At 39.1% G+C, this 14,993-nt stretch overlaps 4 protein-coding genes across 4 annotated transcripts; 2 read left to right on the forward strand and 2 right to left on the reverse strand.

Annotated features, from left to right (window-relative positions):
* Positions 1–176: 176 nt before the first annotated feature.
* Positions 177–970, forward strand: mb (myoglobin). The gene is made up of 3 exons (XM_077718876.1): positions 177–311; positions 404–623; positions 715–970. The coding sequence occupies exons 1-3, from the start codon at positions 229–231 to the stop codon at positions 859–861; spliced, it is 450 nt and encodes a 149-aa protein (XP_077575002.1). The 5' UTR covers positions 177–228; the 3' UTR covers positions 862–970.
* A 2,810-nt stretch (positions 971–3,780) lies between these two features.
* On the reverse strand, positions 3,781–7,672 carry pane1 (proliferation associated nuclear element). The gene is made up of 6 exons (XM_077719210.1): positions 7,527–7,672; positions 6,553–6,629; positions 5,727–5,825; positions 5,347–5,426; positions 5,140–5,231; positions 3,781–4,147 (listed from the first exon to the last, which is right to left on the reverse strand). Exons 1-6 carry the CDS (start codon positions 7,581–7,583, stop codon positions 3,998–4,000), a joined length of 555 nt encoding a protein of 184 aa, XP_077575336.1. The 5' UTR covers positions 7,584–7,672; the 3' UTR covers positions 3,781–3,997.
* A 236-nt stretch (positions 7,673–7,908) lies between these two features.
* LOC144198268 (putative RNA-binding protein Luc7-like 1) lies at positions 7,909–13,160 on the reverse strand. Its single transcript, XM_077719186.1, has 10 exons — positions 12,290–13,160; positions 11,403–11,497; positions 11,177–11,275; positions 10,467–10,577; positions 10,232–10,375; positions 9,970–10,146; positions 9,564–9,748; positions 9,448–9,477; positions 9,201–9,356; positions 7,909–8,761 (listed from the first exon to the last, which is right to left on the reverse strand). The coding sequence occupies exons 1-10, from the start codon at positions 12,348–12,350 to the stop codon at positions 8,524–8,526; spliced, it is 1,296 nt and encodes a 431-aa protein (XP_077575312.1). The 5' UTR covers positions 12,351–13,160; the 3' UTR covers positions 7,909–8,523.
* Positions 13,161–13,265: 105 nt separating this feature from the next.
* On the forward strand, positions 13,266–14,977 carry LOC144198269 (essential MCU regulator, mitochondrial-like). Its single transcript, XM_077719187.1, has 3 exons — positions 13,266–13,631; positions 14,513–14,682; positions 14,764–14,977. The coding sequence occupies exons 1-2, from the start codon at positions 13,398–13,400 to the stop codon at positions 14,648–14,650; spliced, it is 372 nt and encodes a 123-aa protein (XP_077575313.1). The 5' UTR covers positions 13,266–13,397; the 3' UTR covers positions 14,651–14,682; positions 14,764–14,977.
* Positions 14,978–14,993: the final 16 nt, after the last annotated feature.

The following is a 14,993-nucleotide window of genomic DNA, read 5'->3' on the forward strand; positions in this document are numbered from 1 at the left end:
AGACACAATGCAGAAAAGTACATTGAGGTCAAATCAGAGGTAATATATTCAGGATGACTTTGATGCAATGCCTAATGGCTGCTGGCCATCAGCTGTAATACTGGAACAAAAGGATAATAGTCCTGGATTTTCTCCTCCTTTCTCTTTGAATTTTACTCCAATTAGCGTTGTATTCCCCAGTGTTCTCTAATCTTTTCCCCACAGTTTCTTCAAACATATCCTTAAGTCATGGCTGACTTTGACACAATTCAGAAGTTCTGGGCTCCCATAGAGGCGGACTATAACACATACGGAGAGCTGGTTCTAATCCGGTCAGTGGTATTTTGGGTTTACAGTCCAAGATAGTAGGTTAATCAATAAAAGTTATAAAAAAACAAAAAAACAGGATGATTTATCTCTACAGCTTATTCACTGAGCACCCTGAGACCCTTCAGCTGTTCCCCAAGTTTGCAGGAATCGCCCAAAGTGACCTTTCTGGAAACCCGGCCGTTTCTGCCCATGGTGTCACAGTGCTGAAGAAGCTCTGGGAACTGCTGAAAGCTAAAGGCAATCATGCCACTATCCTCAAACCACTGTCCAAGAGCCATGCCACCAAACACAAGATAGCCCTTGTCAACTTCAAGGTAAAACTGAAACTCAAATTGTGTCAGAAAAAAATTCTTCTGACAAATTGGCCATAAGATTATGCTTATTTGCCTTTTAACATTTTTATAGCTAATCACAGAAGTCATCGTTAAAATCTTGGAGGAGAAGACGGGACTCAATAGTGGAGGGAAGCAGGCTTTGAATAACATGATGGACGTGGTCATCGCTGACATGGACGCAGACTACAAAGAGCTGGGCTTTCCAGACTTATGTTAGCTTGCAGAAGGAAATGGATCTGTAAGATTTAAATGGGATGATGTATGCACAACTTACATTAAGGTTTTCTATAAACACAACGCTGTATTTATTATTGATCACAGTATACATATGAGTTACCCCTATGCACACACTAACCGGGTTAGGCTTAGATTATTATTTAATCTGCACTTTATGTATTGTAATGCAAACAGGAGTATTGGGCCCTTGTCTGGAAGGAGGAAATTACAAAGAAAATAGGACTGACTGCCGTATTTCTTTTCTCAACTGTAGTTTTGCACTTTGTATTTTTGTCAATCTTCTAAATAAAATAACACTTGGATATTGAGTGGTTTCCTCTGGTTATTGAAATCCTCAAAGGCATTGTAGAACTAGGAATCAGAGACTTGTACTACAAATAAAACTGATATAGTATATCATTGCAAAAGTGTGAAAATGAATCATTATTTGGACATTTTGTATTCATTAGCTACTCAATGTTTCTAAACTACTAACTAATGAGTACTCAATGATCAATCATTAAGATTGGACCTTAGTTGGCCTTAATTTAGTCAAATGAAATTCACAACACTGGTTAAATTTGATCCATAGCTCATTACTTGCAACCCACTTATGACGATTGCCTCTGTGTTGGTCCACGGCTTCACAGGCAATCAATGAAAGGCGGTGAGAAAAGGGTAATCTATACAAAAGTAAACTTCAACTGATTGCAGGTCTCACAAAGTCTTTTAAGTGTTGAATACATAGAACCTGTTGCCCGGGTTAATAACGTGATCATTAAAAAAGGAGTAACGCGATGTTAATCAAATACTAGTATATAATGAATTCCATCATTAGTAATCTAACTTGAGAACACATTTTTTTGTGAGAGTGAAATCAATAATGATAAAAGTAAAACACTCATCTTGTAGCTAAATAAGGCAATAGCTCGAGGTTAATTTTTAAGCTTACAATTGATCATTGTCAGGGTGCTCAATTAAAAAAAGTGGAATTCATTCTACAGATTCTATAAATATCTGAGAAAATAATTTTCTCAAGGTCAATCTCTATTAAATTTTGATTCAAAAACCATTTCCATTAAGGTTATGAGTTTCACTTTTCAAATTCGCTGAATTAAAAAAAAAAAAAAAGCATTTCCACCAAACGGCAACTATTTGAGTAGCTCTTTTACAAGAAACTAAAAACACAACACATTTTTCAACAATTTTAAACATATTTATAAATCTGAATGGATACACTACTCTAAACAGCAACAATGGCGGCGCCACCAGCAACATCAAATAAGCCTTCTTGCCCCTTCTAATGTCTGGCTCCTCATTCAGTACGTGCTGTTGAATAATGCATAATTCACATGATAATCTATTAATAGTACATGTGAACGTGCATTAGTGAAGGATGCGGACGTGACCACCCCACTCATGAATGATTAGGACTGGAGCCTGTCCCAACTAACTTTGTGCAAAAGGTGAGGTCAAAGTCACGAACCAATTTCAGTGTATATGTAGGAACATTAGTTAACGTGTTTTTCAAACAACTAAAAAGAAAATCCATGCAAGCAGAAGTCTGATAATTGAAACTCCAAACCTCGAAAGTCCGAGGTGGAGGTGCCCAAACTACTCAGCCATCACCTTGTTTTGTTCATTTACTCTAAATGCATTAGTATTTTTCCAATTTGTTTGTTTTCTTTCTTTCTTGCACAAATTCTATGTGCTTTTCTTATATTACATTCATATTGATGGGGTTCAAACCTGCGGCTCAGGGGCCATTGCAGACCGCGAGACAATATTTTTGGCTCTCCATATGATATCCAATTGTAGTACGTATTAGTTTTGCCTGCAATATTTGTATCTATAAATATTTTAAACTTGTATCCTAAGGAATTAATTCATCCCATAATGGTTGTTTTCTTAATGCAAAACAGAAAACAACCAACAAATAGTAAATGTTACTTCTGCTGGTGAGAGTACAGCATTCTTGTGCCCATATAAGCCGTACCCTTGATTCAGCCATCTTTTTTTTTTTGTTACAAATACGGCTTATATGCAAGAAAATACGATAAAATGTACTGAAAAAAATTAGTTCTTTCCCCGGGGAAGCTTGTGCATTTCGGATGTAATATAAAATAGCAAACACTATTTCATGCTCCTCTCACATAAATACAAACATATCGAGCAAAGTAAAAGGACAAGACTAATGTGAACAAAAGGGCATTTAAATACTTTATGCTGACATTTACAAAAGGCGCCTAAACAACACGGCACTCGTCTGATTGAGTCATTTATTTTAAATGACTTAGATAACTTCATCCTCCTACCAATATTTGAATCTATGTTCTCACCTTACATGACTTTCAGCTTAATATTCCATCTTTGTACAGATTCACAAGGTAATGCATGCATGATTATTAGTAAATTGGAAAAGTTTTCTTCATCCATTTCCAATTTAAACTTAACTTTTTTTTAAATAATGTTTTTCAAATGTCTTCTAATCAATGTATTGACCATAGGAGTTAAATAAAATTCAGAATGTTTTTTTAATTATTAGTATTAGCCTCTATATAAAAAAATTCATGCGAGCATGAAAGATGGATAATTGCCATAATGAAAACCATTAATAGTGTGCACGTGCATTAGTGTAGGATAAAGATGTGGCAAGGGGCAAAAAAAACATCAACAATTACCCTCAGGGTCCTCAACCACTGCACTGCGGTTTATTACTTAATACTCTTCAAGGGAAGACATCAAGTTCAGGTGGAAATGTTTGCTTTTCTATTTGACTGCTGAATACAGACAAACTAACCATGTTTCTACGACAATGTGACTGCATTATAGCAAAGGTTATTTATTTAATGATGTGACATTTAGCCTAATAAGGTAACCGAGTTGAAACACCTCACATAATAAAGAAGGGGAGACGGTATAAAAAAAACTGAGCAAATAATGTTTGTATTGAATTGTAAACAGTGAACATAGACAGTTAATTTAAAACAAGTTATTCTAAAGAACAATCAAAGATAACTACCTAAATGAGAAGTGGAAGCAGTGCATGAATAAATAATAGCACAAGTGGCAGAAGATTCCATTTGCAGAGAACACACAGATGCAAGTCAGAGAGCATACCAGTCTGGCGAGGGTCACTAATCAAAATCCACTTCATTAGTCTCTGAGGGCACGGTGCACATTGTCAAGTTGGAGAGATAAAGTGCCGTCGTCATGGGAACGAGACCAGCCGACACCTTCAGAATGGTCAGCAGTCTCTCGGAGACATTGCTCGCACCATCTGTCGTCTGCAGGGGAAAGAATATTAACAATGCCGTCATAGGGGAGCAACTAAAGTCAATTGAGCAGAATAATAACTTAAAGTTCAATTTTGTTGCTATATTCATTTGGGTAAGGATCTCTTGTGGTTTATTTATTTTCCTTTTTTCTTGATGCACAAATGCTTCAAGTTGAGCGATTCTTCAAAATTCAGGGGCTGTACTTGTAAGCCAAGGAGTTCTAAAGATGCGATAACTCTTGAGCCACTAAAAGCTCCTCTGAGCCTTGTTTTGAACAAAGGTATAGACAACCGTCGGAAATATTCCTACCTACTTTTCATAAATGTCAAGAGACTAACAGATCGTATGTTAGCATTCCAAATGTCAGCCAAGACATTTTTCAAAGAAGCTTTTTTTTCTCTTTACAATTTTAGAGCAGAATACTCTCAATGGATTGATTGTATTCAATTAGTGAAACAGTGTGGTGTCAGACTTTAATGTCAACTTGATTTCACGTGGGCCAGACTATTTTAGATATAATATTTCGATTTTTTTTATTAATGGATTAAAGTCCCTGAATATTCAGTTTTTTATAGATCTAAAGCAATGCTTATTTTAGCTTTTTTAAAATATATTTTTAGATTTTACAACATGATTTCTTAACTAAAAACACAGAAAAAATGATTAAAAAATCACAATAATTGATTTAAAAGGAGGAAAATGAGGAAATTTAATATACATATATACTCTTCATTTTAATTTGATCCCAAAACAGAAAGTCGGCACTCATGATTTACTTTCCCGGGCCACACAAAATGAGGCGGCGGGCCACATTTGGGCCCCCGGGCCGCCACTATGACACGTGGTTTAAAGGGATAGAAAACATCTGGATCACGTGTAACGTAGTGGAATGAATATTGTTTCATAGTCAAAAGACTGATGTGTAGGTGAGAAAACATTTAAAATAAGCCATACAGACATTTTGTAGGCATGCGTACTGTTCTGTGTGTAATGACACCAACCTGGTCCTCGGCAAACAGCAGCGTGCAGCAAAGTGACGCGGCCAGCTTTTTGAGGACATCCAGGCGCTCTGGTGGCAAGGTGGCGCTGCGTGCTACAAGTTGCAAGTTATGTGGAAAAAGCTTTGAAACAAAGTATTTCTTTTGCAAACCACTACACAAATAGGAGAAATGCTGACACAGAGGTGAGTTTTGTCCTTTTTGACGTACCGTTGGTTGCTACAAAGCAGACTTTTCCAAGGAAATAAGAAGGGTCCAAATACTTGAGGGAATCTTGGGCAGATTGGAGACTGTGAACCAGACACACAGAGTAAAATGACGGCATCGCAAATTCAGTTCACGTAAAAAATAAAGCTGAAATCAATTTCAGACATGTACCTTGAAATAGCTACTAGATTGAGATTTTTTTGACTGACAGTCTTGCATTTGGAAATTCAGCACTTTTTGAGGTATACCGAGTTCATACTTTCTTTTAACAACTTTTTGAAACAGTGATTTGTGGGTAAAAAAAGGCACAAATATGAAAATACATTTTTGTGTGTTTTTCTTTTTAAATGTATTATTTTTGAAATAATGTTAACAAAATGTACCTGAGCTCTGAACTAAGGTTGATGATAAAAACCACCAGATCAATCCTGGGTCGAGTGGGCTGTTGCTCAAAGGGCAGAGGCAGACTTCTTGCTAGTCTCCTGTTTCAAAAACAAACAAAAAATAATAATAAATACACAACAAACCACTCCATTTGTTCAGTGATTCAAAAGTTATTTTTTTTCTTGAATTGTATTCATAGATGTCAAAATATATTCTGTGTAGTGTTTCATCTGTTTATCCTTTCTCTATTTTGAAATAAATGACCATATCGGCCACATTGTTTTAAGTTATGGCGTTTCGTATTTGTCACCTTGCGGTTTCGTGCATGTCAAGGGCTCATTTGTACGCACAAAAGTCGTACCCTTGATTCAATCATCATTTTTTTTGTTACGATTCTGGCGTATATACGAGAAAACTCCTCAAACTCTAACATTGACCAATCTGGACTCACTTGACAATTGATTAGGATTACGAGAGCCGCAGTTTAGTAGGCGGATAAGAAGAGTGTCTTAATGTGTCCTTGAACAAGACATTGAGAACCCATAATTACGCACAATGGGGCACTTTGCGCACATTTGCAAGCCGCCATCAGCCACGATCTTATAAAGTGGCCCCTCTGCCGTTAAGGAGCCATATAAATACAGCTCATTGGACAAGCTAGAACTAATGCAGCATAAAACAATTAGTTCCTTTGTGATGGCGATAATGGTTGATTTTATTGAATCGGAACACTGTCACAGCTCAGTAAGCCAGAGACTCGAAAATGGCTATTAAAATACATTTTTCTGGTAATATCAGCAGTTTGAGGGATAAAGCACAACTCACACATTCAATGTGACTGCAGTCTCCTTCACTAGAGATTCGGCTATTCTCTGCTGAAACTCTTCTTCTTGCGTTACGAGCTGAATTGAAACAAAAAAAAAACACAAGTCAGCATGAAATGTCATTATTTACTATCCCCCAATGTAAGAAACAAACTAAGGACCCATAAAGAGGTGCTAGAAACTATGTTTTTGCTCAAAATCAATTGAAAATGCATTATGTGGAAAACCAACCGTTTTTAGCTCATTACTTTTATATTGGATTTCTAACTCAAACCCTATTCTAACCCTAAGCCAAACGCTAACCCCATTTTAACCCTAACACAAACCTCCTTGGGAGATGAAGAATGGCTTTACCCTCAACCCTAAACCTAACTCTAAATCTATCCCGACCCTAATCCTTAAGGTTAGGGTTAAATAGTGTTAAAATACTGTTATGAGGCAGGGGCTGTCTCCATGACAACCCTAACCCTAAAAGATGCAGAGTAGGTTGTTGTAACACCCTATATTGCATTTAGGTATGAGTGTGGGCGTGACTGGTTGTCTTTGTACCCTGCGATTGGCTGGCCACACATTCAGGGTGTCACTGAGGTCAGCTGGGAAAGGCTCAAGCACCCCGCGGGAACCTCGTGAGGATAAGCGGTACACCAAAAAGGAATGAATGAATTAGCCCAGAGAAAATCTAGGCAGGTACGGGAGGAACACGCAAACTCCAAACAGGAAGATCGGAAGCGGTAGTGTTTACTTTTAGAACTGAAATACGCACTATTTGGTACAAGCACCACCTGTAAAAATGAGTACTGATTGTGCTTAATGTTTCCCACCTGGTAGAAGGATGATTTTACATATAGATGTCATGTAAAATAACGACTTTTAGTGGCCCCACTTTTGTTGTCTCACCGGACACAACTTACTTTGCACCCGTTGAATTCAAACAATAACTTTTCAATGTAAATAAAGCTTCAAAGTAAAACCTACCAGTATCGCAGCGCTGTTCAACTGAGGTATCCTATTAAATGGCTTCAGCAACGACATAGCGAACCATTGGTGACGGCAGGCAATAAAGTCTGGGTTTTTAATAGTTTTAGTTGTGACCCGACAGCGCCATTTTATCTTGCGCGCGTTTTTTTCAAACAAGACGTGACGTCATAGCGTTTCCCCCGTTTTCAAAAATCAATGCCACCCTAAAGGCCAAAAACGGCATTACAGCAAAGTCAAAACCCAACTGCAAACTATATAACATGATCACAAGGTATACTATTAATTTTGGATGGCAAAAAATGATTTGAACCAACAAGGGTCCATCATAAGCATAAAAAATCATTTAAATTGTTCAAAATGCTCCTAACTGCACTGAACATTTCATACCAAGCAAAAGTTTATTACACTTTATGGCAGCACAGCAAATTATAAGCCCCCTCAGCACCCCCGGATGTAAACATGGAAAACATGCATGTCACTGAGCTGCGTCAGTTTGATGACAAGTGAAGTTACACAAACTTTCAACATTCTGCATTTTAAATTATACCCCAATTGAATGCCATTGGCAGATTTCCCAAAAGTAAACGATTAGATTTGCCGTTTTTCTTCCCGGATAGAAATGGACAGCAAGGGTTAGGGAATGATTTTTCCAAACCCTGCACAAATGAGGAATTTCTACTGAAACTCAACAGTGCTAATGGGGAAAAAACATGGAACTAATGATAAAATATTTTTTTTACAAAATCAGCACTTGTAAGCAAATTTAAAACACTCCACGTGGTCAAAATAATTTCCAAATTAAACAAAACAAACTTCATGTGAAGTCAACATAAAAGATGCTCTTGCCTTGTTAAATTGACAACATCCCCTCATCCCCAATGTAACGTTCCACCCAGTTAAATGTAGACATGCCACTTTGAATATGAGCCAATGTCTCTATTAACAATAGATTGACATCAAGAGACGTGTTCCGCCCAGCTCCTTTTTGTCCCCTTCAAATCTCTCCCGACTCTCGCTCCTCGGAGCTGGAATGTTGGTCCCGCTCTAAGGACAGCGATTGCTCCCTTTGCATCTCCCTCGCCATGTCTGGAGAGGTGGACCTCTCTTTGTCCTCCCAGTCTCTGAAATCCGGCCTGCTGTCGCCCCATTCCTCTGCAGGCTGCTCTTGACTCTGTTCCTTGGGGAGCGAGAGCTCCAGGTCTTGGGTGTGCGATGATCTTTCTCCGGAGGACCTGTAACAACAAAAATAGCGTCTCATCAGTGCTGTCCCCCCTACTTTGCTAAACCATACCATCTTATCTGTGATACTGGCGGAATGAGTTGCCAGAAACAATAACGCTTTGCTGCCCTCTTCTGGCGATTTTGGCATTATCCTCACAAAAATGCTTGATTCTCATGCAAATCAGCTTCTGATAATTTAGAACAAATTCCGATGAAACTATGAAGACTCAATTGTGATGGGGGGGGGGGGGGGGGCTGATTTTACTAATTAGCAACTTTGTAAAATCATAAATCTTAATCATTTTAAAAGCACAACTATATTTGTATGTAAAACATTTACCTAATTTAAATTTAAATAGATGTAAGTGATGCTCAGTTTTTTGCTCCAAGATCTAATTTTTAAATGAAAATCTATTCTGCCAATCATGGGCAGCTCACAATGAGACCTACCTCTTTTTCTTGTGCCTGTGAGAGTGCGAGTGGGAGCGGTGTTTTTCTTTGTGTCGATGCCTCCTCTCTCGTTCTCGATCCCGGTCCCCGCCCTCCTCTCTAGAATGAGAAGAGCGGTGGCGTCTGGACCGGTGGGAAGACGTACTGCCTCCCTCCCTACGTTTCAGCGTGAGAAAAAAAACATCAAGATTTCAAAAGTTGGATGAATTTACGAGCTGGACTAACTGTTCAAGTATAGCAGTTATACCTGTGTCGTTCTCCGCTTCTGGATCGCGACCTGCATGAATGAGCATACAATGTATAAATACGACTGCACTACCATCTGATGGCAGGATAAGATTGTGGCAAAGGGTGACACTCTACCTCCGGCGTTCCCGCTCCCAATCCCTTTCTCGCTCCCGCTCTCGTTCTCGCTCCCGTTCCCGCTCTCGTTCGCGCTCTCGTTCCCTTTCCCGTTCCAATTCCCATTGCCGATCCCGTTCGTCATCACGTTCACGTTCCTCTCTGCGTTTTGTTCGCAGTTTTTCTTGTTTCTCTACAACTGCTTTCTGCATTGAAAGTGGGAACAAAAGCACATCATTTTTCAGATGGGCAAAGTATTAAATAGAAACAAGTGTAGTAAACATTTTGTTATGATTTGCTTGAAAAAAAAAACAACTAATAATGTCAGTCCAAATCAGGAATAGCTTCTGGTGTTTCAGGAATTTTTCCAACATAACTGGTTCAAATATTTTTTTACTTAAACCCTATCAAAGTTGTAGATGCTTACCCTGAGCTTTTCAAGCTTCTCGCGGATTTCAATAAATCCCAAGTGAAGTTTCCCTCCGAAGTGGTCGGCCAGGCGCCGATCGTTGTCATGGAGCCCCAAATAAGCCGAGCAAACCTCGCACACACGCAGTTTTTGCTGCTGAAAACTGGAGGCTGGCATGGAGTTTCTGTAAACATCCTATTAACAAAGCAAACAGACAAAAACAACATTGTATTGTAACCAATTAAAAATGACTTTTCATTCAGCCATCCTCTCCTCTGACCTCTGCTTCTTTCTTCATAGTCCGGGTCTTCTCCACCTTTTCCAGCATCTGCTGAGCCTCATCAACATTGCCCTCAACTCCGAGCTGCTCCGCACTTGCCAGCAGCTTCCCAATCTCCTCATTCAGCTCGTGTACACGTTCAGCCTAATGAAAACACAGATGACATTTGAGGTTTCACCAAATGCAGCTAATTGGGCGTTTTTTTTTTTTAACTCGAGCGGCGTGAGGTTGTCACCTTTGCTGTGACTTCGGCACTGATCTCCTCTTGCGTCTCTGCTAATCGCTTTTTTGCTAGCTCGGTTCGGCGGTCACAGTCAGCGATAAAAGACTGAAGGTGCTCGGCAGCCTGAAAAGCAACATGCAAAATAGGTCAAGATAAATATATATTGGAGTCTTTTCTTTTGATGCATCTATGATTTAAGGCTTCCAAGAACATTTTTACAATGGGATATTGATGCCATGATAAAATCTACTTTTGTTAAGGGCAAGTTTAGAAAGCAATAACATATTTTGTAACAAAAAAATGATGACTGGATCAAGGGTACAGCGCACAAGACTTGCTATACTTTTTCACCAGTAGGTGTCAGCAATGTAACATTTACTAATAGATGGTTCTTTTCTGTTTGGCAGTAATAAAACAACCATTACTGGATGAATTAATTCCTTATGACATTGAACCCAATAATGTACCTTTGATTCATACAGTATCTCAGAAATAACACATGCAATGATTTTTCTTAAGATTATCCATTCAAAGTAACACATTTCTTTTCCCCATTAAAGGCGGCTTACATGCAAGAAATTCTAAAATTCAATGATTTTAAGGATGCATTAATTTAACTTGTCTATAAAGGCTAAAGAGGTTGCACTTTGTATATATAGAGACCTCACATTTTGAGGGCATAGGAATTGACCTGGAGTGTGTGGGTATTGTTAATGACTCACATCAAGTTCAAAGAAGTATTCCTGCTCCTTGGAGGCAATCTCGAAGTCTGCCCTCAGGGCCAAATCGTGGACTTTTACACACTCTCCCAGGTCCATTCTCTAGTTTCAAAATTAATCATGAATGCACAAAAAAGAAAATTTAAACAAGCTTATTAGACATCAAACACATCAGAGGGTAGTCTGGAAACTGTGTCAACTCCAACTAAAGCATGTGTGAGCTACTTACAGTGCCAGAAAGAATGTCATGGGGGCAGGAATCCAAAAGGTGGCTTTTGCACACCCGATCATCAGAGAATTTAATTCTCTGTCTCATGGTGTCTCCTATTAAAAGAGAAAAAACAGAACTTAGTGTACATGTCATGATACATCATTGATTTTATTACACTCAACTTAGCCTGGTTATATGAAAGTTGCTGTAATGTAATTAGCTCTTTTCATTGCCATTGAAGGCGATAGATGCCCAATCATGTGGTATATTTCATTCCACTGCTGTGAATTAAGTGAGTTTGCATCTTCACCCTGGACTTGTGTTGGTTTCCTCCCACATCCCAAAAACATGCATGCTAGGCTGGTTGGACACTAAATTGCCCCGAGATATTGTGCCCTGTGATTGGCTGACCACCAACTCCGGGGGTGACCCCCACCTGGTGCCCGAAATCAGCTGGGTAGGCTCCAGCACCCCCTGTCACCCTAGTGATGATTAAGCGGTACAGAAAATGAATGAATCTTCTGATTATTTGCAGTTGGAATTTGGCTGGTCACGTGTGAATTCAAGATTTTCTTCACGAGGATGCTGACAGCACAACATCTCTAACTATAATTTAGGTGAAGATGGGGGAGGCTTGCAGGTGTAATTACCGCGCTAGGTAAAAATAAACTCTCTCCAAACGCACCCGTGAACAAAATAATACATGTAACGCTTTGATATTTTATACCTAATGAAGTTGAACGACTGCCATGTGACCAACAGGTTGATAAGCAAAGTAAGCACGCGAGAGGTTAGCAATGAAGCTAATGCTAGCACCAACACATCCGTGATAGCATGCATGCTAACGTTAGCGCACAACATGAGCTGACATTTTAGAGGACCATAGAAATAGCAGCCATGCTTACCGTCTCTCGACGTTCCCATAAGCTGGTCCAGCATTGCTCGCATTTGAGCCTGGGCCGACATGTTTGTGCCTTTTTAAGGGTAACAGCGCCTTCTTGGCCGCGGTCTTCACACATGTAACCCTTGTCGGTCGCTTAGGCCTCGGTCGTTAACTTTCCCCCACAGCGGAGCAACTTTAAGCCACGAAGCTGAGCGTGTGCTGGTATATTTCAGTGTACTTGGTGTCGTTTAAAATGCCGTGCTACAAAAAAGTGACTTTGAGGCCGGGCTGGAGGAAGGAGAATTGCCCGTTTGAAAACTGGCGGAGTCACCGGCTCGTGTGAAGAAATTATAAGAGCGATGACTGCACGTCCACGCAGGACGGGGGGAGTTTTTTGGTTTAACGCATTAAATCTTTGGTCAAAATAAATCACGACTTATTAACATTATACTATCAGCCGTCGGCTAAAAGTTGGCAAATTTAGCTTCGGTGTCCTTTTTTCCGTTTCTCCACTTCCCGTACGCGCGCGTTCTCGCGGTGCCAGAGCGCGCAACTAACGTTTCCGCTTCAAGGTTGGTTGGTTGGTTAGTGCTTGTTTAGCAACCGAAACCTTTTCTATGTTGAACATTATTGTACTTGAACCTATATAAATTGCATAGAAATGTAGTATTCACACAATGGGTAACTAAAAGTAGAGTAAAGAGTTCTAATTTTACAGATCTGTCAGACATCCAATGTTCTTAAACTACACAAGACGAGTCTTAAATATGTTGTTAATTAAATAGTGCGGCGTGACGACACTGTATTACTGATTCCAGAGATTTTAAGCATTTAAACAGTCATTCAACTTCGACCTCGTTTATAATAAAAGGGTGAACATTGAATACCACAACGTCATCAAAAAGATACACGCCCAACACGTCATTTTTTGCCGCCCGCTGTTTTGTCCGTACATATCAATATCAAACCAGCTAGATGTGAAAGGGGGATATTTATGAAAAACAAATCCGTTTTAAACATTGGCTGATTTTTCTTTTTCAATTTAACGCTATTTCTTTGAATTGCGTTCATCAAATGGCACTGACATAAAATGGCCGGCAAGAGATGACAGGCTTTCCAGGTGACTCACAATGCGTCGTATTGCCTTAGTCTCGCCCTCTTTGTATGACGTTTACCACCCACTATTTTGTGTCACTGAAAAAATGGCGATGAACGTTTTACGGGTGTTTCTACGGTCGAACACCAGGAATTATGCCTTACTGGGCCGTAACAACCCCTCAAAGATATCATATCTAAACAAGGCAACGCAAACTCGAAATGCTGTTTCTTCGTCTACTGGAGCAATCCTCCCAAAACCGGATAAAGTAAGTGTTGTTGGTAGTCTTGTCAAGGCAAAAATCCAGATTGCCAAGGGGCGGGACGTAGTTTTGTGCGACATCTGCTTTGGCCAATCACCGTTGGTTATTTTCGTTTGCGCTACTCAAATGAACCAATGGACGCGTATTTACACTAATGAGAAAATATCAGGAAGTTTTTCTACGTACGATTATTAAAATTAGTATTTGAGTTGAATAGCCTGGGAAAATTGCTACATTTGTAATTAGAATGTATTTGCGTGTTGGTAAAGGAAAAGGATTGTATTATTGTTAGTAGTATTTGAAACATCAGCATGCAATTCATCAATTTATGGCACATCATCATTAAATCATATAGTGAATATCTCAATATTTTATTAAAATAGGATTATGGATACGCATTAGGAAATATTAATGTATTCATTTTCTAAATCGCTTATCCTCATAAGGTAACGGGGTTGCTGGAGCCAATCCCAGCTATTTACAGGCACCAGGCAGGGCACGCCCTAAATCAATAATCCTAAAACAATTTATGATTTAGCCACGCCCAGATTGCGACCAAATTATTTTCAGAGGATTGAATTGAATGTAATGTTTTTATTGTCATTATATAAGTATAATGAGATTTAAAGCTATCACCACATAGTGCACAAGTAAGAAAAGACAGACTAATAAATAATCAATAAAAGGAATCGGAATGGGAGCAAAAAATCAGGCCATTCAATGTATTTATTAATCCATCTTCCCAAGTTGAAATTGATTTGATGTCTATAACTGTCAGTTGCAGTGAACAAGTTAAATTTTACAACCAACTAAACAATCCAGATGTATAAGGAAGGATATGTATGTTCTCAATGTAAGCTTCATGTTTTTTTGTTTTTGTTTTTTAGACCCCCTTCGGTCTCATCCGCATGACTGCAGTGGTGGTGCCATTCCTCTATGTGGGAACTCTCATAAGCAAGAACTTTGCCGCTCTTCTGGAGGAGCATGATATCTTTGTCCCCGAGGATGACGACGACGATGACTGAACTGACTTTTGTCAGATCATATGTGACCTTATGTAAGACACATTAGGTTCATAATCATTTAATTCATTGTGCGTTGTGTAAAAACGTGCCTTGTTTTTTTTTATTCCCTACAGGAGGGGTTGGTAAATCAAATATCTTGCACCCAGAGAAAGATGAGGCACTTGTCCTTCCACCTACCTCTGCCCATCTTGCCCTTCTATCTTCTATTTATGTGCATCAACTAATAATTTCAAATATCATATCATATGAGGCTTTCATTATTAAAAGCATTCACTCTTGTTTGCATGTGTGCAAATTGTGACCTCAATAAAGTCACTCAATAACCTATGAGAGAATTGTTGTC

This window comes from Stigmatopora nigra, chromosome 6 (assembly GCF_051989575.1).
Source record: "Stigmatopora nigra isolate UIUO_SnigA chromosome 6, RoL_Snig_1.1, whole genome shotgun sequence".
NCBI lineage: Eukaryota > Metazoa > Chordata > Actinopteri > Syngnathiformes > Syngnathidae > Stigmatopora > Stigmatopora nigra.